We start from the raw sequence: 24969 nt of genomic DNA, 5'->3' as shown, positions 1-24969 counted from the left end.
CTGGTCTGAGGAGATGGTGATGTGTGGTCCTTCAGCCTAGTCTGAGGAGATGGTTGTGTCTGGTCCTTCAGCCTGGTCTGAGGAGATGGTGGTGTGGTCCTTCAGCCTGGTCTGAGGAGATGGTGGTGTCTGGTCCTTCAGACTGGTCTGAGGAGATGGTGGTGTCTGCTCCTTCAGCCTGGTCTGAGGAGATGGTGATGTCTGGTCCTTCAGCATGGTCTGAGGAGATGGTGGTGTCTGGTCCTTCAGCCTGGTCTGAGGAGATGGTGGTGTCTGGTCCTTCAGCCTGGTCTGAGGAGATGGTGGTGTCTGGTCCTTCAGCCTGGTCTGAGGAGATGTTGGTGTCTGGTCCTTCAGCCTGGTCTGAGGAGATGGTGGTGAGGTCCTTCAGCCTGATATGCCTGGTCTGAGGAGATGGTGGTGTTTAGTCCTTCAGCCTGGTCTGAGGAGATGGTGGTGTTTGGTCCTTCAGCCTGGTCTGAGGAGATGTTGGTGTCTGGTCCTTCAGCCTGGTCTGAGGAGATGGTGGTGTGTGGTCCTTCAGCCTGATATGCCTGGTCTGAGGAGATGGTGCTGTGTGGTCCTTCAGCCTGGTCTGAGGAGATGGTGGTGTTTGGCGCTTCAGCCTGGTCTGAGGAGATGGTGGTGTGTAGTCCTTCAGCCTTGTCTGAGGAGATGGTGGTGTCTGGTCCTTCAGCCTGGTCTGAGGAGATGTTGGTGTCTGGTCCTTCAGCCTGGTCTGAGGAGATGGTGGTGTGTGGTCCTTCAGCCTGATATGCCTGGTCTGAGGAGATGGTGGTGTGTGGTCCTTCAGCCTGGTCTGAGGAGATGGTGGTGTTTGGTCCTTCAGCCTGGTCTGAGGAGATGGTGGTGTGTAGTCCTTCAGCCTGGTCTGAGGAGATGGTGGTGTGTAGTCCTTCAGCCTGGTCTGAGGAGATGGTGGTGTTTGGTCCTTCAGCCTGGTCTGAGGAGATGGTGGTGTTTGGTCCTTCAGCCTGGTCTGAGGAGATGGTGGTGTTTGGTCCTTCAGCCTGGTCTGACGAGATGGTGGTGTCTTGTCCTTCAGCCTGGTCTGAGGAGATGGTGGTGTGTGGTCCTTCAGCCTGGTCTGAGGAGATGGTGGTGTGTGGTCCTTCAGCCTGGTCTGAGGAGATGGTGATGTGTGGTCCTTCAGCCTAGTCTGAGGAGATGGTTGTGTCTGGTCCTTCAGCCTGGTCTGAGGAGATGGTGGTGTGGTCCTTCAGCCTGGTCTGAGGAGATGGTGGTGTCTGGTCCTTCAGACTGGTCTGAGGAGATGGTGGTGTCTGCTCCTTCAGCCTGGTCTGAGGAGATGGTGATGTCTGGTCCTTCAGCATGGTCTGAGGAGATGGTGGTGTCTGGTCCTTCAGCCTGGTCTGAGGAGATGGTGGTGTCTGGTCCTTCAGCCTGGTCTGAGGAGATGGTGGTGTCTGGTCCTTCAGCCTGGTCTGAGGAGATGGTGGTGTCTGGTCCTTCTGGAGAACCTGGAGCCCCAAACAGGTACAATCTGTTATTTGAATAAAAGTCAATGTCATTGGAATATTATCCCAAGTGATATTTAATTTTGAAGTGTTGGTACTTTTTTCTGAAAATGTGCAGGCATGGCAGAAGGCTTGTCCTCTGGATAGAATAAGGCAAGGCTTTGTTAAGGGGGGTCTCCAGCATATGGCAGAAGGCTTGTCCTTTGGATAGACTAAGGCAAGGCTTTGTTAAGGGGGTCTCCAGCATATGGCAGAAGGCTTGTTCTCTGGATAGACTAAGGCAAGGCTTTGTTAAGGGGGATCTCCAGCATATGGCAGAAGGCTTGTCCTCTGGATAGACTAAGGCAAGGCTTTGTTAAGAGGGATCTCCAGCATTTAACAGCATTTAACGCATTTAACAGAAAAGGAGACATGAGGTAGTCACCCAAGTAAGTGTCATGAAGTTTTGATAATGAAACCATTTGGAAAATATGACATCATGTTATGTTCCCAAATGTACTTGTTAAAGGTTTTAGACTAGAGTATGTTATGCTGTAACTATAACTAAAATGGTTTCAGACTACAGTATGCTATAACTATAACTAAAATGGTTTTAGACTACAGTATGTTATAACTATAACTAAGATGGTTTTAGACTACAGTATGTTATAACTATAACTAAAATGGTGGCATGAGTTTTACAAAAAGCATCAAATATACAGTACATTTCCAAAAGTATGTGGACACGTGCTCACCGGCCATCTCATTCCAAAATCATGGACATTAACCTTTCTCACCCCGAGGTTCCGCAAGCGGAACACCCACAACATTCCGCTGCCTTCGCAGAGCGCGATCTTCAAAAAATATTTTTTTGAAATATTTAACTTCCACACATTAACAAGTCCAACACAGCAAATGAAAGATAAACATCTTGTGAATCCAGCCAACATGCCCGATTTTTTTAATGTTTTACAGCGAAAACACTATATATATTTATGTTAGCCTAGTGCGGATAATAGGACTAAACATTTTCCACTGAAATACAAAATAACATCATAAATGGTTCTTACTTTTGCTGAGCTTCCATCAGAATCTTGTACAAGGAGTCCTTGGTCCAGAATAATCGTTGTTTGGTTTTAGAATGTGCTCTTCTCCTGTCCAATTAGCAACCTTAGCTAGCCAAGTGGCGCGAAGATGTCCATCTTCACCAAACGCAGAGAACGGAAAACGCCAAAACTCCCGATAAACGTTCAATAATCTGATAAAACTATATTGATAAAACATACTTTACGATGATATTATCACATGTATCAAATAAAATCAAAGCCGGAGTTATTTGACGTCTATACCGAACGCTTTTCAGAAGCCAATGTCCTTCCTGCGCCTTGCTAGACAAAGGAAATTGGGGTCACGTCATTCCAAGAGCTCTTGTTCGACCTCAGATCAAGCTAGACACCCCATTTCACCTCCCACTGCCTGTTGACATCTAGTGGAAGGCGTATGAAGTGCATGTATATCCATAGATTTCAAGCAATTGAATAGGATGGCCCTGGAACAGAGCCTCGATTTCAGATTTTTCACTTCCTGTCAGGAAGTTTGCTGCAAAATGAGTTCTGTTTTACTCACAGATATAATTCAAACGGTTTTAGAAACTTGAGAGTGTTTTCTATCCAATAGTAATATTAATATGCATATTGTACGATCTAGAATAGAGTACGAGGCCGTTTAAATTGGGCATGATTTTTTCCCAAAGTGAAAATAGCGCCCCCTACACACTTAATATGGAGTTGGTCCAGCCTTTGCTGCCGTAACAGCCTCCACTATTCTTGGAAGGCTTTCCACTAGATGATGGAACATTGCTGCGTGGACTTGCTTCCATTCAGCCACAAGAGCATTAGTGAGGTCGGGTACTGATGTTGGGTGATTAAGCCTGGCTCGCAGTCGGCGTTCCAATTCATCCCAAATGTGTTCGATGGGGTTGAGGTCATGGCTCTGTGCAGGACAGTCAAGTTCTTCCACACCGATCTTGACAAACCATTTCTGTATGGACTTTGCTTTGTGCACTGGGACATTGTCATGCTGAAACAGGAAAGGGCCTTCCCCAAACTGTTGCCACAAAGTTGCCAGCACAGAATCATCTAGAATGTCATTGTATGCTGTAGCGTTACGATTTCCCTTCACTGGAACTAAGGGGCCTGGCACAAACCATGGAAAAACAGCCCCAGACCATTATTCCTCCTCCACCAAACTTTACAGTTTGCACTATATATTGGGGCAGATAGCATTCTCCTGGCATCCACCAAACCCAGACGTGTCAGTCGGACTACCAGATGGTGAAGCGTGATTCATCACTCCAGAAAGCGCGCTTCAGCACTCGGCTGCCCCATTCTGTGACTTTGTGTGGCCTACCACTTCATGCTTGAGCCGTTGTTTCTCCAAGATGTTTCCACTTCAAAATAACAGCACTTACAATTGATCAGGGAATCTCTAGCAGGGCAGAAATGTGATGACTTTGTGGAAAGGTGGCATCCTATGACGGTGCCACGTTGAAAGTAACTGATCATTTCAGTAAGGTCATTCTACTGACTATGGAGATTATATGGCTGTGTGCTCGGTTTTATACACCTGTCAGCAACGGATGTGGCTGAAATAACCAAATCCACAAATTTGAAGGGGTGTCCACATACTTTAGTATTTATGCATATATGTATATATATATATATATATATATCTTTTTTTAAGTAACCTTTATTTAACTAAGCAAGTCAGTTTAAGAAAAAATTATTTATTACAATGATGGCCTACCAGGGAACAGTGGGTTAACTGCCTTGTTCAGGGGCAGAACAACAGATGTTTACCTTGTCAGCTCCGGTTACTGGTCCAACAACCACTAGGATACCTGCCGCTCCAAAAGTGTAATATAGTGTAATATGCACATACATTTATACTAACTAGAAACAGACGCACATGTCATGGCAACGTTGGTTTGCTCAGCGCATGCGCAGAAACACACCATCGGGTATAACGGTCGTCTCACGCCGAACTGCGCATGTGCAGACCGTCAAACCAAAGACACTCCTTCGATATAAAGTATTTTTTAACTAAAATAATAACCTGTCAGTTTGTCACTTTCACGAAGTTGGAGTAATAACATGTTCAAATACTTAATACATTGGCTCGAATCTAGGTTTTGCCTTTAGATTTCGAGAAAATGTACGACTAAGGAATAATTTTTCACTTATGACTTCTCAAACGCCAAATCCCAACATCGTTCTACTTACTAGAGTCTGCTTCCCCAGCGGTCCCGGTAGACTCGGGATGTTGTGTCTGGGTTTAGGAATTCTGGTTATGTAATTTCCTCATGAAGTTGAAAGTAAGTTTGTAGACGAATGCACTTACAAAATGGATGTTGAAACTGTGGCGCACATTTCTCGGCAACATTAGAAGTCGGGTAAAAGTATTGATTTGAAGGAAAGACGAGCAGACTCTGGTAAGTCTAGAGGCTACATACAAACTATTATAAAGTTAGTTCGTCTTCAGACATTTAATAGTCCAGAGTAGGTTTGATCTATGATCACTGATCATCATGTGTGTAGTGCTGGGGAGCGCGAGGGAGCACTTTCAATTTGAGAATACACGAAGAAATTATTCTGATCAATTCTAAATAAATTATATTTAATTACCAGGTAAATGGTAACGTTACTGTTACAAAAATATAGCAATTTCTAATAAGATTTTAGGACGGTTTACTGAAGCTGAATAGTAAAAAAACAATTGGAGGATGGATTTTATTCATCTTCTAAAACCGGGCTCTCCGATCCAGTTCCTGGAGAGATACCACCCTGTAGGTTTTCACTACTATTCAAAACTAGTCACCTGATTAAAATAATTAGTTGGTTTATAACTTAAATCAGGTTAGTTACAACTGGGGTTGGAGTGAAACCCTACCGGAGGGTAGAGCTCCAGGAACAGGGTTGGAGTGAAACCCTACCGGAGGGTAGAGCTCCAGGAACAGGGTTGGAGTGAACTGTAATGATAGGCACTTCAATAGGCTACATCTGTCGGTACAAACTTTGAAGAAATTTTGACGTAATTTACATATTTTCTTGCGCTCCCTCACCTAAAAAAAATACATCACTGCTTTTCAAGCTGACCGACCTGATGGCCTTGGCTACATTCTCTGTCCTGCTACTGGTAGGACTATAACATTATGTGAACTGACCTGAACAGGTTTAGACTGGTCATCTATGATATGTAGGTTATATACAGTACATTCTCTGTCCTGCTACTGGTAGGACTATAACATTATTTGAACTGATCTGAGCAGGTTTAGACTGGTCATCTATGATATGTAGGCTATAGCCGAGGTATAGACCTCGATGTGCATATCACTAACAACCCACTATTATACATTATAACCTAGCCTACTTTACATAATATAACACCTCTTACTTGTCGCAAAAAACCTTTCTGAATTGATCAATGATTTCCCCCTCAGATCAATCACTCCAGTTTTATCCATTCTGTCTATATTCTCAGATACATTTTGAAAATAACAGATTGAAAGACAATAAATAGCTACTTTTAATTAATACAAATAAGTGTGAGACCTTAACTATAACTGTCTATAACTACCTTAACAAACAGTGACTTATTATTATTATTATTATTGTTGCTGTACTGTCTATAACTACCTTAACAAACAGTGACTTATTATTATTATTATTATTATTATTATTGTTGTTGCTGTACTGTCTATAACTACCTTAACAAACAGTGACTTATTATTATTGTTGACAGTTACCATGGAGATGAAATGTCACAACTACATGTTCATGTGATGCATTAAATCACCTGACTGTTTCTATGTCTGTTAGTAAATGTTTTATAAGAGATAATTAATAAATGATAACAATTGACATTCAAGAATTACTGTTAACCACAACCAACATGCTGGATCTCTGTTTAGGGGTCCATGCCTCTAAAATGAGTCTCTCTGAGGAGAGAGAGGAGGGGGGTCCTGCCTCTAAAATGAGTCTCTCTGGGGAGAGAGAGGAGGGGGGCCCTGTCTCTAAAATGAGACACTCTGGGGAACATGACATCAAAGCTAAGAGGTGAGATTACAATTGTGTTTAAAAACTATTGAGTGTTTATTTCCTAAATGCTATTTACACAGTTTTTCACATTTGTTTTTTAATCAGAAATTGTTGTTCTTGGAGACCTTCCATTACTGTCCTCTGATTTTTTATTAGTATATTTTAGATGTGTATGAAAGTTAGTTTCTTAGCAAAATGCTATATTTCCATTGTTTAGCTGAAATTGAATGTTTGTATCCTGTATATTTGACTCTGATATGTGGTTGTCTCATCTAGATATCTATATATCCATTGTTTAACAGGAATGTAATGTTGGTATCCTGTATATCTGACTGTGATATTTGGTTGTCTCACCTAGCTATCTTAAGATGAATGCACTTATTGTAAATCACTCTGGATAAGAGCATCTGCTAAATCAGGGGTTCTCAATCCGGGGTCTGTGGAGGTACTGCAGGGGTTCTCAATCCGGGGTCTGTGGAGGTACTGCAGGGGTTCTCAATCCGGGGTCTGTGGAGGTACTGCAGGGGTTCTCAATCCGGGGTCTGTGGAGGTACTGCAGGGGTTCCACGGCACCCTGACTGTACTCGTTGCAATGGAAGACATTTGATCGAATTTTCACGACACGACCACTTTGCCTGCTCTTAATTATTGACTAATATAATGGAATGCATATTGTTTTAACCAATTCTGATCGTTTTTACAAGCAGAATTTGGACAATATTATCGTTATATCAACACACTCTTCACACCCGTTTAACAACTCTAAATAGCTTTGGCATAGTAGCATCAAATGCCCAATTTAGGATTATTTTTTAACAATGTGATGTTGCGCTCTAAAGGGACAACTTGAAATAACATGATGTAGATAATTAAATAATCAAAAGAAAAACGTGTTTATTAAACACTCTTAGAAAAGAAGGTTCCTTATAGAACCAAAAAGGCTTCTATCACTTCCTTAATATATGGAACAGCTAAAAATTATAACATTTATAAAATTATAAAATTATATATTTTTGGGCCTCTCGAGTTCTGATCAACGAAAGGTGAATGTTTTGAGGATGTGAACCCAGCAGCCCTCCAGTGGTCAGATCAATTCCGCCTGATTTTTCCAGCGCCCGCCCAGGGATTCGAACCAGCCACCTTTCAACCATAAATCCAATTCCTTTGGGCAAAAACCTGAGTTAATCTTCAGAAATAAACATGATTTAATCTGCCAAAATTAAGCCAAAATGGTATCACTTGTTATACATAAATCATTGCCAAAGGCACAAGACATACTGTTGCATGTAGGTCTATATTATTTATAGATTGATCATATAGAAATATAAAACATTATTTTTAACTACTACAAAGCAATTACATGTGGCGCAGGAACCACTGACTCACTGCATGATTCTATAGTATTATCAAGACACCTGCTGTTTACTCTTAATCCTTATTTTGATGTATGACACTTGTATCTTCATGAAAGTTAAATATTTATATTTCTGTAATTTGAATTTCGCGCTCTGCAATTTCACCAGATGTTGTCGAGGTGTCCCACTAGCGGGATGCCTATCCCAAAGAGGTTTTAACGTGTACACAGTTGAACAGTGAGTTCTCACAAAGTAAAAAAAAAAAAGTAATGTGTCCAGCCTACTTGAGGCACCCCGGAAATAATATTAAAAAGGTTGGTCCTTGGATACAGAGGGGTTAAACACTAAAGTTACCGTCCATCTAGTGAAGAGAGGAGAACTGGACAGAGGTAGCCAGCATCCGTCAACGAGAGAGGGAGAAGCCCTCAACGGGATTTAACAGGAGGATTAAAAAAAACGGGGAGCTCCATCGGTCCACAAGAAATGCAGGCAGCCTGAAATGATGTAGTGGTAGCTATGGTAACTAGGATGCTGCTGGTATAGTAGCTAGCTAGCTTATCTAGCTGTACAGACTAACTTGGCGAGCTAGCAGGTCTTTCGGCTGACCCTCGTCTCGAGGATGATGACGAATCCAGTGAACCACAAAATGAAACAAGGATAGAGAGTGAAAAGGATCTGGCTACACTCATACTGTCCCTGACTGTAAAGCAAAAAGCAAATTGAACAATAGACTTCGCCGTCTCAACACTGTAGTGAACTCCGTCGTTATTCTGAGATCTGGGACCATGTCCACAAAGTGTCTCAGAGTAGAGAATTGGTCGTATAAGTGCTGAGAATAAAGACATTTGACACTTATGGGTATACATTAAAGCTATGCATGAAGTCTCTAGTCCCACCTAGTCGGCAGATATTTAGGACACCTCGTGAGCTGTCTTAAGTAGTTAACTTCTTGTTAATCCAGCCGCTGTGTCAGATTTCAAAAAGGCTTTACGGCAAAAGTATACCATGCGATTATCTGAGGACAGCGCCCCGCATACAAAAGCATACAATCATTTTCCAGCCAAGTAGAGGAGTTCCGAAAGTCAGAAATAGCGATAAAATTAATCACTTACCTTTGATGATCTTCATATGGTTGCACTCACAAGACTCCATGTTACACAATAAATGTTTTTTTTTCTTTTCGATAAAGTCCTTCTTTATATCCCCCCCAAACATTCAATACAAAGGAAAAAGAAGAGGTCTCGCTCCCGGTCTCGCTCCCAGTCACGCGCGAAAAAAGCTCTAGTTCATTCGACCTGACCACTCATGAAATGCTGTCATTCTTCTTCATTTCTCAGAATACAATCCTGATCATTATCTAAAGACTGTTGACATCTAGTGGAAACCATAGGAACTGCAATCTTGGTCCTATCCACGTATATGGTCGATAGGCTTTCAATGGAAAAACACTCACATCAAAAGAATCACACTTGACGACTTGTTGTTTCTTCATGGCTGCTGGGTAGTTTGATATGTATCTAAATGTTTGTTTGTAGGCATCAAATTGAACGATTGCTGCACAGGTTCACTGAGTTGCAAACCAAATGGACAGGTCTAGCTCATTGATTTGTAGATCTGACTCAGTTGCTACCTCAGATTATGAGCCTAGCAGGTGTCGTGAATAAGTCATGTACTACCCGCAGAAGGCCAAGAGAGCTATACACCCATACTGTTTTTTGCCTTAAAAACCCTAAACCTAACAATCAATCAAATGTATTTATAAAGCCCTTTTTACATCAGCAGATGTCACAAAATGCTATACAGAAACTCTAACCCTATGTATTACCTATTTTAGCCTTAACCCCTAACCCTATGTATAACCTATTTTAGCCTTAACCCTTAACCCAGCCAGCAGCATACCACCCTGCATACCACTGCTGGCTTGCTTCTGAAGCTAAGCAGGGTTGGTCCTGGTCAGTCCCTGGATGGGAGACCAGGTGCTGCTGGAAGTGGTGTTGGTGGGCCAGTAGGAGGCACTCTTTCCTCTGGTCTAAACAAAGATCCCAATGCCCCAGGGCAGTGATTGGGGACACTGCTCTGTGTAGGGTGCCGTCTTTCGGATGGGACGTTAAACGGGTGTCCTGACTCTCTGAGGTCATTAAAGATCCCATGGCACTTATTGTAAGAGTAGGGGTGTTAACCCCGGTGTCCTGGCTAAATTCCCAATCTGGCCCTCAACCATCACGGTCACCTAATAATCCCCAGTTTACAATTGGCTCATTCATCCCCCTCCTCTCCCCTGTAACTATTCCCCAGGTCGTTGCTGCAAATGAGAACGTGTTCTCAGTCAACTTACCTGGTAAAATAACGGTAAAAAAATAAATAAATAACCCCTAACCCTATGTATTACATATTTTAGCCTTAACCCCTAACCCTATGTATTACCTATTTAACCCTTAACCCTTAACCCTTAACCCCTAACCCTATGTATTACCTATTTAACCCTTAACCCTTAACCCCTAACCCTATGTATTACCTATTTTAGCCTTAACCCCTAACCCCTAACCCTATATACTACCTATTTTACCCTTAACCCCTAACCCTATGTATTACCTATTTAACCCTTAACCCTTAACCCTTAACCCCTAACCCTAAGTATTACCTATTTTAGCCTTAACCCCTAACCCTATGTATTACCTATTTAACCCTTAACCCCTAACCCTTAACCCTTAACCCTAATTCTAGGGCCCTTTCATGATATTTATTATTGCAAGGCAGAACACTTGATAAACAAGCCAAATTAGTTATATTTTTCAAATTTGTCTTGGGTGACCTGGAAACCTCTATGTGAAAGTCCAGCATCTGGAATGGGATAGGTGGGGCAGGTTAGATACTGATCTAAGGAATTAACAGCAATGTCTGTAGGTGAATTAATAACTTTTAATTGCTAAATATTTCCAATAGATGGCAGCATAAGACCACAAAGTGTCAGTTACAGGCTACAAGCAGCAATATGATTGACATAAAATAGCATACAACCACAGACAATATGTCCCATGATTTTCTAAAATGGTCACTCATTACTTTAGTTAGCTATATATCTCGTATTAGGGCTGTGTTGCTTTTGGGAGAGCAAAACAATTGTGACAATAGCAGGTATTGAACCCCGAGTAAATAATCACTGGTCAGAACCTCAACCTTAGTATACATACATTATTTAAAAAATCATCTTTAATCTGATATTGCAAGTAAACAACCTCGGAATAGAAAAGACAAGAGTGCATCTTCCAGCCCACCAATAAATTACATAATTCAACCCTCCCGGTTCGTAAATTTACCTCAACATGTCCCTGGAGAAGGCAGAGTGACTACACAAGCTTTTTAATGGGGATGAGTTGGCTACTTGCTCGAGAAGGCAGAGCAGCTTGATGCTGGTCGATTAATTTTACAATGAATGTACTATGAAAATAAGTTTTTCTCTACCAGAGACGACTGAATTAATGTTCAGGCTTATTGGTAATCGTTATATTAATGAAGTATAATTTCAAAACATGAGCATAAAAACAGGTAATAATAAACATGAATGATCATTATATTACTTCACAGTAATCTGTTAAATGCTTTTTTCAGTCCTTCCTCTTGCGTTAGCAGTGTGGAAAGGGACAGAAAGTAGCACACAGGAGTTTTCCTGTGAGGGGAAGTGGTGGTGAATCCAGGGAGAAAACTGAACTCATCTCCTGAAATGTCATTTCTGGTCTTATGCTCCCATCTATTGGAATTATGTAGCAACTGCAGTAGAACTGAATAATGTGTAATTCCTTACTAAAGTAGTAATTATATAACATTTTCTAGTTCATTTCACCACTTTCAACCATAAAATAACCATTTATAGCATAACAAACAATGAAACTGACATCAACCAAAAACACCATATATTTAGTTCATTATTTTTTTTAATTAACTATTTATTTAGATGGGTGACATTATCTGCCAAAATAACAGCCCTGTAGACAAAGAAGAGCTCTCCAGTAGGTACCAAAATATTCAAAAGACATTTTCTCACAAGTGAGGTTACAAGTTAATCAACGTTCAAAGCAGAATTACTTTCCCAATATCCCTCAACTGTGGTGTCTGTTAAACCATTTTCTAGCTCTGAATCTCTACTTTTATCCAATTTAAAAAACCCTATTTCAAATTTTGCCATATGCTAAATTGAGCCGTACGTTAACGTTTGAATGTATAAAACCTAGCAGTACTGATTTCTCTGAGAGTGAGGCAGATATATATTATTTAGCAAATTATATAAACCTCCGCTGTGCAATCTTGTTTCCGAGCTGGTCACAGGTGCACCTCAGCCACGTTCAAGATACTAAACGATATCATAACCGCCATCGATTAACCTGTCTAGGATCAGCGTGGCGCTAGCGGCACCCCCCCCCCCCCCCCACTGAAAAACCAGTGCCGCGAAATTCAAAAAAAATATTTTTTTAAAATATTTAACTTTCACACATTAAAGTCCAATACAGCTAATGAAAGACACAGATCTTGTGAATCCAGTCAACATTTCCGATTTTTAAAATGTTTTACAGGGAAGACACAATATGTAAAGATGTACATCTATTACCTAAAAACACATTAGCATAATCCACCATCTTTTATTTGTCCACCAACACCAGTAGCCATCACCAATTCGGCTAAACTAAGATATTTATAGCCCCTAACCAACAAAAAAACTCATTAGATGACAGTCTGATAACATATTTATGGTATGGGATAGGTTTTGTTAGAAAAAAGTGCATATTTCAGGTATATGGCATAGTTTACAATTGCACCCACCATCACAAATGGACTAGAATAATTACAATGAGCAACGTGTTTACCTAACTACTAATCATCAAACATTTCGTAAAAATACACAGCATACACGAATCGAAAGACACAGATCCTGTGAATACAGACAATATTTCAGATTTTCTAAGTGTCTTACAGCGAAAACACAATAAATCGTTATATTAGCATAGCACATAGCACATAGCAGCCCAGCATTGATTCTAGCCAAAGTGGGCGATAACGTCAACATCGCCAAAAATATATTAATTTTTTCACTAACCTTCTCAGAATTCTTCAGATGACACTCCTGTAACATCATATTACACAATCCATATAGAGTTTGATCGAAAATGTTTATATTTAGCCACCAAAATCATGGTTAGACAATGTGAAATGTAACTCAGCTGGTCAGAATTTGTCCTTGCGCCACTTAGACAGTGATCTACTCTTATACATAAATACTCATAAACGTGACTAAAAAATATAGGGTGGACAGGGATTGATAGACAATTTAATTCTTAATACAATTGCGTTATTACATTTTTTAATTTATCCTTACTTTTCAATACAGTTTGCGCCAAGCGAAGCTACGTCAAAAAACATGGCGTCCTAAGCCACTAAAATGTTTCGACAGAAACACGATTTATCATAATAAAAATGTCCTACCTTGAGCTGTTCTTCCATCAGTATCTTGGGCAAAGGATCCTTTCTTGGGAGAAATCGTCTTTTGGTGGAAAGCTGTCCTCTTGCCATGTGGAAAAGTCAACTGCGTTCGGGATGAACTGAAAAGCGTGCCCAACTTTTCACATCGTTGCAAAAATAAATGTCCCAAAATCGCACTAAACGGATATAAATTGCTATAAAACGCTTTAAATTAACTACCTTATGATGTTTTTAACTCCTATAACGAGTGAAAAGATGACCGGAGAAATATAACAGGCTAAACTAACGCTTGGAACAGGTGCGCGCCGGTGTCCACTTTGCTCATGACGCAGCTCCCAAAGAATGACTAGCTTCAGGGTTTTTTCATTTGTAGGGCCTGTGAACGTGCAATCGACCCCGTTGGAATCGTCATCACGTAAAGGCATCCAGGGGAAGACGTAAGAAGTGTCCGTATAGTCATAGCAACGACAGTGCCCTTTTAAATGACTTCAGAAGAGTGGCCAACATTTCTCAAATCTGACTCCATGTCAGGGAAATTGCTGTAGAATGGGCTCTGTTCCACTTAGAGACAAAATTTCAACTCCTATAGAAACTATAGACTGTTTTCTATCCAATAATAATAATAATATGCATATTGTACGATCAAGGATTTTGTGGGAAGCCGTTTAAAAAATTAGCCACATTAGCATAAGTAGTCTAAACAGCGCCCCCATCCCCAACAGGTTAAAGACAGTACTGTGCAGCCGTCTTCATCCACCTGGCCAAGGCTTTTGTCTCTGTCAATCACCGTATTCTTATCGTCAGACTCAACAGCCTTGGTGTCTCAATTGACTGCCTCGCCTGGTTCACCAACTACTTCTCAGATAGAGTTCAGTGCGTCAAATCGAAGGGCCTGTTGTCCAGACCTCTGGCAGTCTCTATGGGGGTACCACAGGGTTCAATTCTCGGGCCGAGTCTTTTCTCTGTATATATCAACGATGTCGCTCTTCTCTGTATACATCAATGATGTCGCTCTTGCTGCTGGTGATTCCCTGATCCACCTCTATGCAGATGACACCATTATGTATACATCTGGCCCTTCTAAGGACACTGTGTTAACTAACCTCCAAACAAGTTTCAATGCCATACAACATTCCTTCCGTGGCCTCCAACTGCTCTTAAACGCTCATAAAACTAAATGCATGCTTTTCAACCGATCGCTGCCCGCACCCGCCCGCCCGCCTAGCATCACTACTTTGGACAGTTCTGACTTAGAATATGTGGACAACTACAAATACCTAGGTGTCTGGCTAGACCAGGGGTGGGCAAACTTTTTGACTCGCGGGCCACAATGGGTTCTAAAATTTGACAGAGGGGCCGGGCCAGGAGCATTTGGAGGGAGTGTTTGGGCCGGATATACTAAAGCATTAAATGTAGTGTGTGCAAACCTCATAGCACAGTAAGAACACTACAACCCAATTTATTAACTGTCTTTCAAATGTGAAAAATAGCCCTTATCAGTTAATAAATTTGTCTCAAGGAATATGCAAGATATGGCATTTACATACTATTTCGCAGATACCGGGATGAGGAAATGTAAATAGATTAAAATAACATATGCACTGTGATTTATCAAGATTGCGTCTGTTTTTAATAAGTTTCAATCGAAGGTGCAAAGTTAAAGAAATCAACATTTATTGAAAAATGGAATCACTTTCAACATTCAAAACATATTATTACACAACGAAATACTCAAGCTCAATAATATCTACTTGTGTTAAACTCCGCAAAATCATGGATGGATTGTCCTGACCGCGCGCTCTACAAACTCGCCACGGACGCCCTCGCCTTCACGCGCAAACAGTACACGTGTATCGTTGCCAAGCACACAGACATAGGCTGTATTAAATATCCTACCTGCAGCTGAAAATTTAAATTTAAATTAAGAGCGATGTGCGGCGTGTTAATAAAGCTACTGTACCGCTGCTGTGCGTAAATGCGCATTGCTCTTAATTAAAAGACGCACTTCCAAACTTTCCATATGCATTTTTTCATAACACAGCAGAAAAACTCACCATTTCAGTGGGAACAGTGTTGTTGGTCTCCCTTTTTTGCCAGTGCATCAAAGTCTGGAGTTAGTTTTGTTGTGGCAATTCTCAGGACAGATCTGAGGTGTTGGTCAGTTAACTTGGATCTGTGATGGGCTTTGTTGATTTTCATGACGCTAAACGTCTGCTCACACACGTAGGTCGAGCCAAACAACACCAGCATCTTCTGCGCCGTCCTCCGGAGGTTTGGAAACGCGATCTCGTTAAGTGAAGCGTAAAAGTCATTCAGTTTAAGAGACTTGAACTTCTCCTTTGAGACGGAGTCAGACTGAAGATCGATCAGTTCCAATTGCAGCTCCTGCTGTGCTGATTCGGGGTCTTGTGACAGGGGACAGGACACCAGTTGAAGTGACTTGTCAATTTTTTCAAAATCACAGAACCGACGGCAAAATTCTCTGTGCAGATCGTCCAGTGATTTGCAGTATTTCTTCGCATTTCGGGCGGCCTCTTTCTGCACGGCTAGTGTGGGGAAATGTGTTAAAGATTTGTTTGACATTTGCCTGGAGAATAAAACCAGCTTGGATTTGAAGGCTCTCACATTTGTGTACATGTCGTGCGCAAACTGATCTTTCCCCTGTAGCTTCACGTTCAGCTCATTCATGTGTGAAAATAGTTTGTGTCGCTCAGCTCGGGGAATTCTTCGGATTTCCCCATTAAATTAAAAAATTAGCGAATCTCGTCTTTGAGCTCCCAGACTCGTTGAAACACTTTCCCCAAACTTAACCAGCGGACGCGAGAGTGGTAAAGTAGGTCCTGGTGATCCGCATTAGTTTCTTCCAGGAACGTAATGAACTGACGATGATTAAGTCCCCTTGCTCGTATGAAGTTAACAAGTTTTACAACTGGATCCACGACGTGATTAAGCTGCAATACAGACTTACACAGAGACTCCTGATGAATGATGCAGTGAAGTAAAATAACATCCTGGTCAGGGTTTTCTTCTTTCACTTTATCCTGGATTCTTTTCAGCAGCCCGATGTTTTTTCCAGTTAAATTTGGCATCCATCCGTGGTGACATTGGCAAGTTTACTCCAAGGTAGCTTCATTCTCTCGATGACAGCAGACACCTGTTCATATAAGTCCTCTCCTCGCGTTTTCCCTTTCAGTGATTCCATGCTCAAAAGCTCCTCCGTTATCTCAAAACTGTCGTTAATCCCTCGGATAAAAATTAGGAGCTGAGCAGTGTCTTTTATGTCGTTACTTTCATCCAGTGCTAGTGAATATAACTTAAAGGACTCCGCCTTTTTGTTTAACTCGCTGACTATATCTTCGTCAATCAGTTCCACGCGGCGAGTCACTGTCCTGCGTGCTAAACTGATTTTTTCAAACTTGGCTTTGCTCTCCGGACACAAGAGACCTGCTGTCTCTACCATGCACTCTTTCAAAAACTCGCCTTCGGAGAAAGGCTTGCTAGCCTTTGCTAATTTGAATGCCAGCAAATAACTTGCCTTGGTACTTGACTCTTGAATTGCAGTTTGTCGGTGAAAAAAGTTCTGTTGACTCTGTAAATTAGCTGCCAACCTCTGAGCAGTAGCCGCCCGTTCTTGTGTTGACTGCTTGCTAGCATAGTTTGCATGCTTCGTGGCAAAGTGACGGCTGATATTGTACTCTTTGAAAACCGCAACAGCTTCTTGGCATATCAGACATACAGCCGTTGATCGGACTTCAGTGAAGAAGTATTTTGTTGTCCACTCCTTATTAAACACTCGGCATTCGCTGTCCACTTTCCTTCTCTTTGGTCCGCTCATTTTCACAGAAGGGCTTAATGGTGACGTGAAACGAAGTGAAAATTAAAGTGAAATAAAGAGAAATACGCGCCACTCCAACAACGGTCAATGTGTTTTGAGTGCGCCATCTATTGGGGAAACGTGGGCATTGCAGGGAAAGGGGAAAAAAAGGAGGTTTTTACTATAATTTGGACAAGTTCGGCGGGCCGGATTAAAAAGCCTAACGGGCCGTATGTGGCCCGCGGGCCGTAGTTTGCCCATGTCTGGGCTAGACTGTAAACTCTCCTTCCAGACTCATATTAAGCATCTCCAATCCAAAATGAAATCTAGAATCGGCTTCCTATTTCGCAACAAAGCCTCCTTTACTCACGCTGCCAAACATACCCTCGTTAAACTGACTATCCTACCGATCCTCGACTTCGGCGATGTCATTTACAAAATGTTCTCCAACACTCTACTCAGCAAACTGGATGCAGTCTATCACAGTGCCATCCGTTTTGTCACCAAAGCCCCATATACCACCCACCACTGCGACCTGTATGCTCTCGTCGGCTGGCCCTCGCTACATATTTGTCACCAGACCCACTGGCTCCAGGTCATCTATAAGTCTTTGCTAGGTAAAGCCACGCCTTATCTCAGCTCACTGGTCACCATAACAACACCCACGCGCAGCACGCGATCCAGCAGGTATATCTCACTGGTCATCCACAAAGACAACACTTCCTTTGGCCGCCTTTCCTTCCAGTTCTCTGCTGCCAATGACTGGAACGAATTACAAAAATCGCTGAAGTTGGAGACTTATATCTCCCTCACTAACTTTAATATCAGCTATCTGAGCAGCTTACCGATCGCTACAGCTGTACATAGGCCATCTGTAAATCACTCCAGTTTTAATTTGCTAAATTGTAATTACTTCGCTACTATGGCCTATTTATTGCGTTACCTCCTCATGCCATTTGCACAGACTGTATATAGACTTTTTTATTGTATTATTGACTGTAACTCTGTTTACTCCATGTGTAACTCTGTGTTGTTGTTTGTGTCGCACTGCTTTGCTTTATCTTGGTCAGGTCGCAGTTGTAAATGAGAACTTGTTCTCAACTGGCCTACCTGGTTAAATAAAGGTGAAATAAAAAAAAATATATAACATTTTCTAGTCTCTAATTTTATCCAATGTAAAAAACACAATTTCATATTTTGCTCCATGAGACCGAATCGAGCCGTTCAGTCACATTTGAGAGTGAGGTAGATATATAGCATTTTGCAATTTTTTCCCCATTTTTTTCCTGAAATGAAACCATCAAGTGATAGATTTTAAACAAATACATGTCTGTTATTGAAGCCATGATTAGATAGTGAACAAACACACCAATCTCTTTTATATTTTCTTTATTAAACAATAACATTTCATTTACCAATATTTCTGAAAATGGATATATAGCTTTTTGAAATGAAACTCTTCTTATGTTTCCCCATCTGAGCTCAGAGTAGATGAGAGATGTAATGTTTGTCTCTGTTGTGTTGAAGACCAATCAAGCAGGAGAGACCAGCCTCCCCTGTTCCCAGCTGTGTGTCCATGAAGAGTGACCGGTCTATGGAACAACCTCTAACCTTTAGAGAGGGAGACTTTTCTACTGAACAAAGGTAAGAAGAACTCATGGGTCATGGTCAGTGAGTTAAACAACACTGTCTCTAGTCATTTCTCCTCTCCCATTTTCCCATTTCTTTATGTTGTTTTCATAATCCATAGGCTAATCCTTTTGTCCATTTTCATAGTCCTAAAACAATATTAAACAAACACAACATTCCCTCTGTGTGTGTGGGTGTGTGTGTGTGTGTGTCACGGCTCCTCCTCTGCCGTGCAGGGGGTGGTTCCTCCTGCAGGCAGAGGAGGGTCGTTAGTGATTGGAGCCACCTGGGCTCAGGGTATAAAGCTGTCACTAATCACTCTTGCTCTCTCTCTCTCTGCTCCTCCAGGTATGCTCATGATTTGTTTGTTCCTTTTTAGTTTTGCATAGTTTTCACTCAGTCATGTTCACACACACATATTCATGCACCCATGCACTTTACATACACCTTACATTCTGATACATCCACACCTCATTCCTGTTTCTTAGTTTAAGTTAATAGTTTGTTTAATAATAAAGAACACTTTTGAATTGGCCTATACCTGTTGTTCGTGTCCTCTCATTTGTCACAGGCTATGAGCCGGCTTGTGACAAGTGGGGGCTCATCCGGGATAGTAGTTAACTTGGGTTAGTTTAGTTCAGATTGACAATTTTTTTTGTTTGAGTGGATGTTTTGGTTGGGCCAATTTTGTTTAAGAGAGAGTTGAGAACCATGTGTTCTTTTGGTTCAGTTAGCTTGGTAGCTAAGCAATTCACTTTGTGTTTTTCTGGGTTTTGTTCAGGTGGGAGTCCTCTCCTGTTCAGGCATATCAGCAAGTGTCCATAGGAGGCTTGTGGTGTTTTTGTTTTAGGTGGCAGTGAACGTGGGTAGAGCATCCCTTTCCCTTTTCCCCTACATCGGCTCGGGAGCACCTCCGTGGTTATGGGAGGGCCGCCAGTTTCTGGTTGTCTTTTCCACTCCACTGGTTTTGTGTGCATAAAACCCCACCACATGTGACTGCACGAAGACCAGGGCCAGTTAGTTAGTAGTTTTTGGAGGATAGTGGGGTGTGGCTCTTGTCCTTGAACCCAGATTGACAGCAGGTGAGTTGTGTTTTTTTGAGCATTTGTAATAGTTGTATTGGTTGAAGAAAATGTCTTCCATTTTGTGTAGTTTTGTTCAAGCTCCTTCAGAGGTAGCCTTAGAGTTGTGTACTAAGGAGCAGTTAATTGAAATTGCTGAACATTATCAGATTGAGATTGTTGATAAAAAAATTAAAGAGACTGTTAAAACTAGCTTAAAGCAGGGTCTTAGGGAAATGGGTGTTTTTGGCGGTCAGTCTGCTAGTAGTGAGGGTGCAAGTTTTCAGGCTAGCCCTTCATTAACTTTTGAGCAGCAGAGGGAACTGTTGCAAATGCAAAGGCAAATGCAATTAGAGCAAATGCAAATGCAATTAGAGATAGAGCGATTGAGAAATGCTAATAGACCGGAAAGACTACCACAGTTTGATGTTTCACAGAATCTTCATTTGTTGCCTAAATTTGATGAGTCAGATCCAGACACATACTTTACTTTATTTGAGCGTATTGCGGAAGCTAGAGCTTGGTCAGATTTGGACATGACTATGTTGTTGCAATGTGTACTTACAGGTAAAGCACGTGAGGCTTTTGCAGCACTGAGTGTAGCTGACAGTAAAGTTTATGCTAAAGTTAAATCAGCAGTTCTGAAGGTCTACGAGCTTGTGCCAGAGGCATATCGTCAACGTTTTCGTTACAGGAAAAAGTTAGATTCACAAACCTATTCTGAGTTTGTTTGTGATTTGACTTCTGCATTTAATCGTTGGTGTACAGCTTCTGAAGTTAGTACTTTTGAGGGTCTGTCTAATTTGATTGTGTTAGAAAAGTTCAAAAATTCTGTTTCTTACCAGGTTGCTACATACCTGAATGAACGTAAAGTTAAGTCTCCAAGTGATGCAGCAATCCTTGCAGATGAGTACAGGCTAACACATAAAAGCCATTTTGAGTCAAACAGTGATATGTACCATAAGAATAACTTTACTCCTAGGAATAGTAGGTCACCTTTTTTGGGGGCTTCTTTCCAAAGGCCTCGGCAGAAGTTTAAGTCTGGAGGATTTAAAGCACCGGTTAATGCTAATACCTGTCGCTACTGTTTAGTTGAAGGACATTGGAAGAAAAATTGTCCTCTGCTTAAATCAAAACAGTCAGTTCAAGTTAAACCTGCTGTGATGGCAAGTCCTGTTACAGCCTCTGACCACCAGGGTGAGCTGTTTCAGCCACTAGTTGAGTTTGATTCTCAGTTTTCCCGCTGTGATTTTTCAGCCTTCATTTCAGATGGTGTAGTGTCCCTGGTAGATGGCAACCAGAATGTTAACCTGTCTAGGATCAGCGTGGCGCTAGCGGCACACCCCCCCCCCCCCCACTGAAAAACCAGTGCCGCGAAATTCAAAAAAAATATTTTTTTAAAATATTTAACTTTCACACATTAAAGTCCAATACAGCTAATGAAAGACACAGATCTTATGAATCCAGTCAACATTTCCGATTTTTAAAATGTTTTACAGGGAAGACACAATATGTAAAGATGTACATCTATTACCTAAAAACACATTAGCATATTCCACCATCTTTTATTTGTCCACCAACACCAGTAGCCATCACCAATTCGGCTAAACTAAGATATTTATAGCCCCTAACCAACAAAAAAACTCATTAGATGACAGTCTGATAACATATTTATGGTATGGGATAGGTTTTGTTAGAAAAAAGTGCATATTTCAGGTAGACTTCATAGTTTACAATTGCACCCACCATCACAAATGGACTAGAATAATTACAATGAGCAACGTGTTTACCTAACTACTAATCATCAAACATTTCGTAAAAATACACAGCATACACGAATCGAAAGACACAGATCCTGTGAATACAGACAATATTTCAGATTTTCTAAGTGTCTTACAGCGAAAACACAATAAATCGTTATATTAGCTTAGCACATAGCAATTAGCAGCCCAGCATTGATTCTAGCCAAAGTGAGCGATAAAAGTCAACATCGCCAAAAGATATTAATTTTTTCACTAACCTTCTCAGAATTCTTCCGATGACACTCCTGTAACATCACATTACAACATGCATATACAGTTTGATCGAAAATGTTTATATTTAGCCACCAAAATCATGGTTAGACAATGTGAAATGTAGACAAGCTGGTAAAGAAAACGTCCTTGCGCCACTTAGACAGTGATCTACTCTTATACATAAATACTCATAAACGTGACTAAAAAATATAGGGTGGACAGGGATTGATAGACAATTTAATTCTTAATACAATTGCGTTATTACATTTTTTAATTTATCCTTACTTTTCAATACAGTTTGCGCCAAGCGAAGCTACGTCAAAAAACATGGCGTCCTAAGCCACTAAAATGTTTCGACAGAAACACGATTTATCATAATAAAAATGTCCTACCTTGAGCTGTTCTTCCATCAGTATCTTGGGCAAAGGATCCTTTCTTGGGAGAAATCGTCTTTTGGTGGAAAGCTGTCCTCTTGCCATGTGGAAATGTCAACTACGTTCGGGATGAACTGAAAAGCGCACCCAACTTTTCACATCGTTGCAAAAATAAATGTCCCAAAATCGCACTAAACGGATATAAATTGCTATAAAACGCTTTAAATTAACTACTTTGTGATGTTTGTAACTCCTATAACGAGTGAAAAGATGACCGGAGAAATATAACAGGCTAAACTAACGCTTGGAACAGGAGAGGGTCGGTGTCTTCCACGCGCGTTACGCAGCAAGAAAAGACTTGCTAGCTAAAGGTTTTTTTCATTTGTAGGGCCTGTGAACGAGCAATCGAGCCCGTTGGAATCGTCATCACGTAAAGGCATCCAGGGGAAGACGTAAGAAGTGTCCGTGTAGTCATAGCAACGACAGAGCCCTTTTAAATGACTTCAGAAAAGTGGCCAACGTTTCTCAAATCTGACTCCATGTCAGGGAAATTGCTGTAGAATGGGCTCTGTTCCACTTAGAGACAAAATTTCAACTCCTATAGAAACTATAGACTGTTTTCTATCCAATAATAATAATAATATGCATATTGTACGATCAAGGATTTTGTGGGAAGCCGTTTAAAAAATTAGCCACATTAGCATAAATAGTCTAAACAGCGCCCCCATCCCCAACAGGTTAAAATCAAGATCCTAAGAGACACTGGAGCTTTAGATTCTTTTATTCTGGAATCTGTTTTGCCGTTCTCTAAAGAGTCTGATACTGGCCGTTGTGTAATGGTATGTGGTATGGGTTTAGTTCCATTCTCTTGTTCTTTAAAAAAAGTTACCCTAAAATGTGGTCTGATAGAGGGTGATGTAGATGTTGGGGTTAGACCTCAGTTGCCAGTAGAGGGAGTGCACATGATTTTGGGGAATGACTTGGCAGGTAGTAAGGTGTGGGCAGATGGCAAATTAAACATCTGTAAGAAGCAACCTTCAGTGTCCCCTGCAAGGGAATCTCCGGATCAAAACTGTGTGTCTCCTGAGGTATTTCCAGTTTGTGCGGTTACCCGCGCAGCCTCTCGTAAGGAGATTGAGAGTAAGCCAGAAAGTCTTGAGTTGCCAGTCAAACTCCAGACAGAACAGTTGACTAGTTCTAGAGATTCATTGATGGCTGAGCAAAAAGCCGATACTACTTTGGCTGATCTGTTTGATAAAGTGGTTCCTGATTCAGTGGTGAGGAATAGTGCTCAGTGTTATTTTCTTCTTGATGGGCTGTTGGTCAGGAAATGGGTTCCACACTATGATAAGGGTTTAGGAGAACCAGTCTTTCAAATAGTTGTACCTACTACTTTGCGAAATAAAGTGTTGCAAACTTCACATGGTGATGTGGCAGGTCATATGGGTGTTCGTAAAACGTATGATCGTATACTTCGTTATTTTTTCTGGCCACGTTTAAAGCGGGATGTATCTCAGTTTATTAAAACTTGTGATACGTGTCAGCGCACAAGCAAGCCAAATCAGGTTGTAAAGCCTGCACCGTTGTATCCAATACCAGCCGTAGGGCAACCTTTTGAGCATCTTATTATCGATTGTGTTGGGCCATTACCAAGGTCCAAGTCAGGTCATAGCTACTTATTAACTGTTATGTGTCAAGCAACCAGATATCCGGCAGCTTTTTCCTTGCGTACCATAACTTCAAAATCAGTAGTTAAAGCTTTAACTCAATTTATTTCAACATTTGGGATTCCAAAAACCATCCAGTCAGATCAGGGGTCTAACTTTACCTCTCATTTATTTGCTCAGGTTCTCAAACAGCTTAAAGTTAAACACAACAAGTCTACTGCGTTCCATGCCCAGAGCCAGGGAGCTTTGGAACGTTTTCATCAAACTTTAAAATCCTTGCTTCGTGCATATTGTACGGAACTGTCTGCCGACTGGGAGGAGGGGTTACCTTGGCTGTTACTAGCTGCTCGTGAAGTAGTGCAGGAAAGCACAGGGTTTAGCCCAAATGACTTAGTGTTTGGCCATAAGGTGCGTGGGCCTTTAGCAGTGTTGCAGGATGGTTGTTTGCCTGAGGAACCACCTCGGAACCTTATTGACTATGTAAATGGTTTTAGGTTGAAGTTGTATAGGGCTGGTGAACTAGCGAAAGAAAAACTAAAATGTTCTCAACGGAAAATGAAACTGAAATATGACGGACAGGCTGAGCTGCGTGAGTTTAGTCCCGGTGATCGGGTACTTGCTCTTCTGCCTCTTGTAAGTTCACCTTTTCAGGCAAAATACTGTGGTCCTTTCACTGTGTTGCGTAAAGTGTCAGATTTGAACTATCTTATTGAAACCCCTAGTCATAGGAAGTCCTCTAAATTATGCCATGTGAACCTGTTAAAATGTTATCACTCCCGTGATCTAAGCAAAGTTGAAGGCACTCCAGCAGTGAGGTCAGTGTTGACTGCTGCCCCAGTCCCTGCATCTTGTGGCTTTAATTTGGTGGAGGGGGGAGAAGAGGAAGTTAAAGTTTCAGATGAGGTCTTACAAGGACGGTTGAAAAACTCCCAGACTTTGCAAAACCTTGGGGTTTTGGTAGATCATTTACTCTGAGAAACGTGATGAATTGGTAGCTCTTATTAGAAA

At 41.3% G+C, this 24969-nt stretch overlaps 1 protein-coding gene across 1 annotated transcript in view; it reads left to right on the top strand.

Annotated features, from left to right (window-relative positions):
* Window positions 1-4540: 4540 nt before the first annotated feature.
* The window catches only part of LOC129843425 (uncharacterized), a 109460-nt gene continuing 89031 nt past the window's right edge, over window positions 4541-24969 (top strand). The window contains exons 1-2 of the mRNA XM_055912139.1: window positions 4541-6592; window positions 18743-18859. Of these exons, the coding sequence (XP_055768114.1) occupies window positions 6384-6592; window positions 18743-18859 (326 nt within the window). The 5' untranslated portion in view covers window positions 4541-6383. The remainder of the gene's footprint in view (window positions 6593-18742; window positions 18860-24969) is intronic.

The sequence above is a fragment of the Salvelinus fontinalis genome, unplaced genomic scaffold (genome assembly GCF_029448725.1).
Source record: "Salvelinus fontinalis isolate EN_2023a unplaced genomic scaffold, ASM2944872v1 scaffold_0134, whole genome shotgun sequence".
Lineage (NCBI taxonomy): Eukaryota > Metazoa > Chordata > Actinopteri > Salmoniformes > Salmonidae > Salvelinus > Salvelinus fontinalis.
Note: the sequence above shows the minus strand (reverse complement) of the source record. Positions and strands in the feature narration are given on the sequence as shown.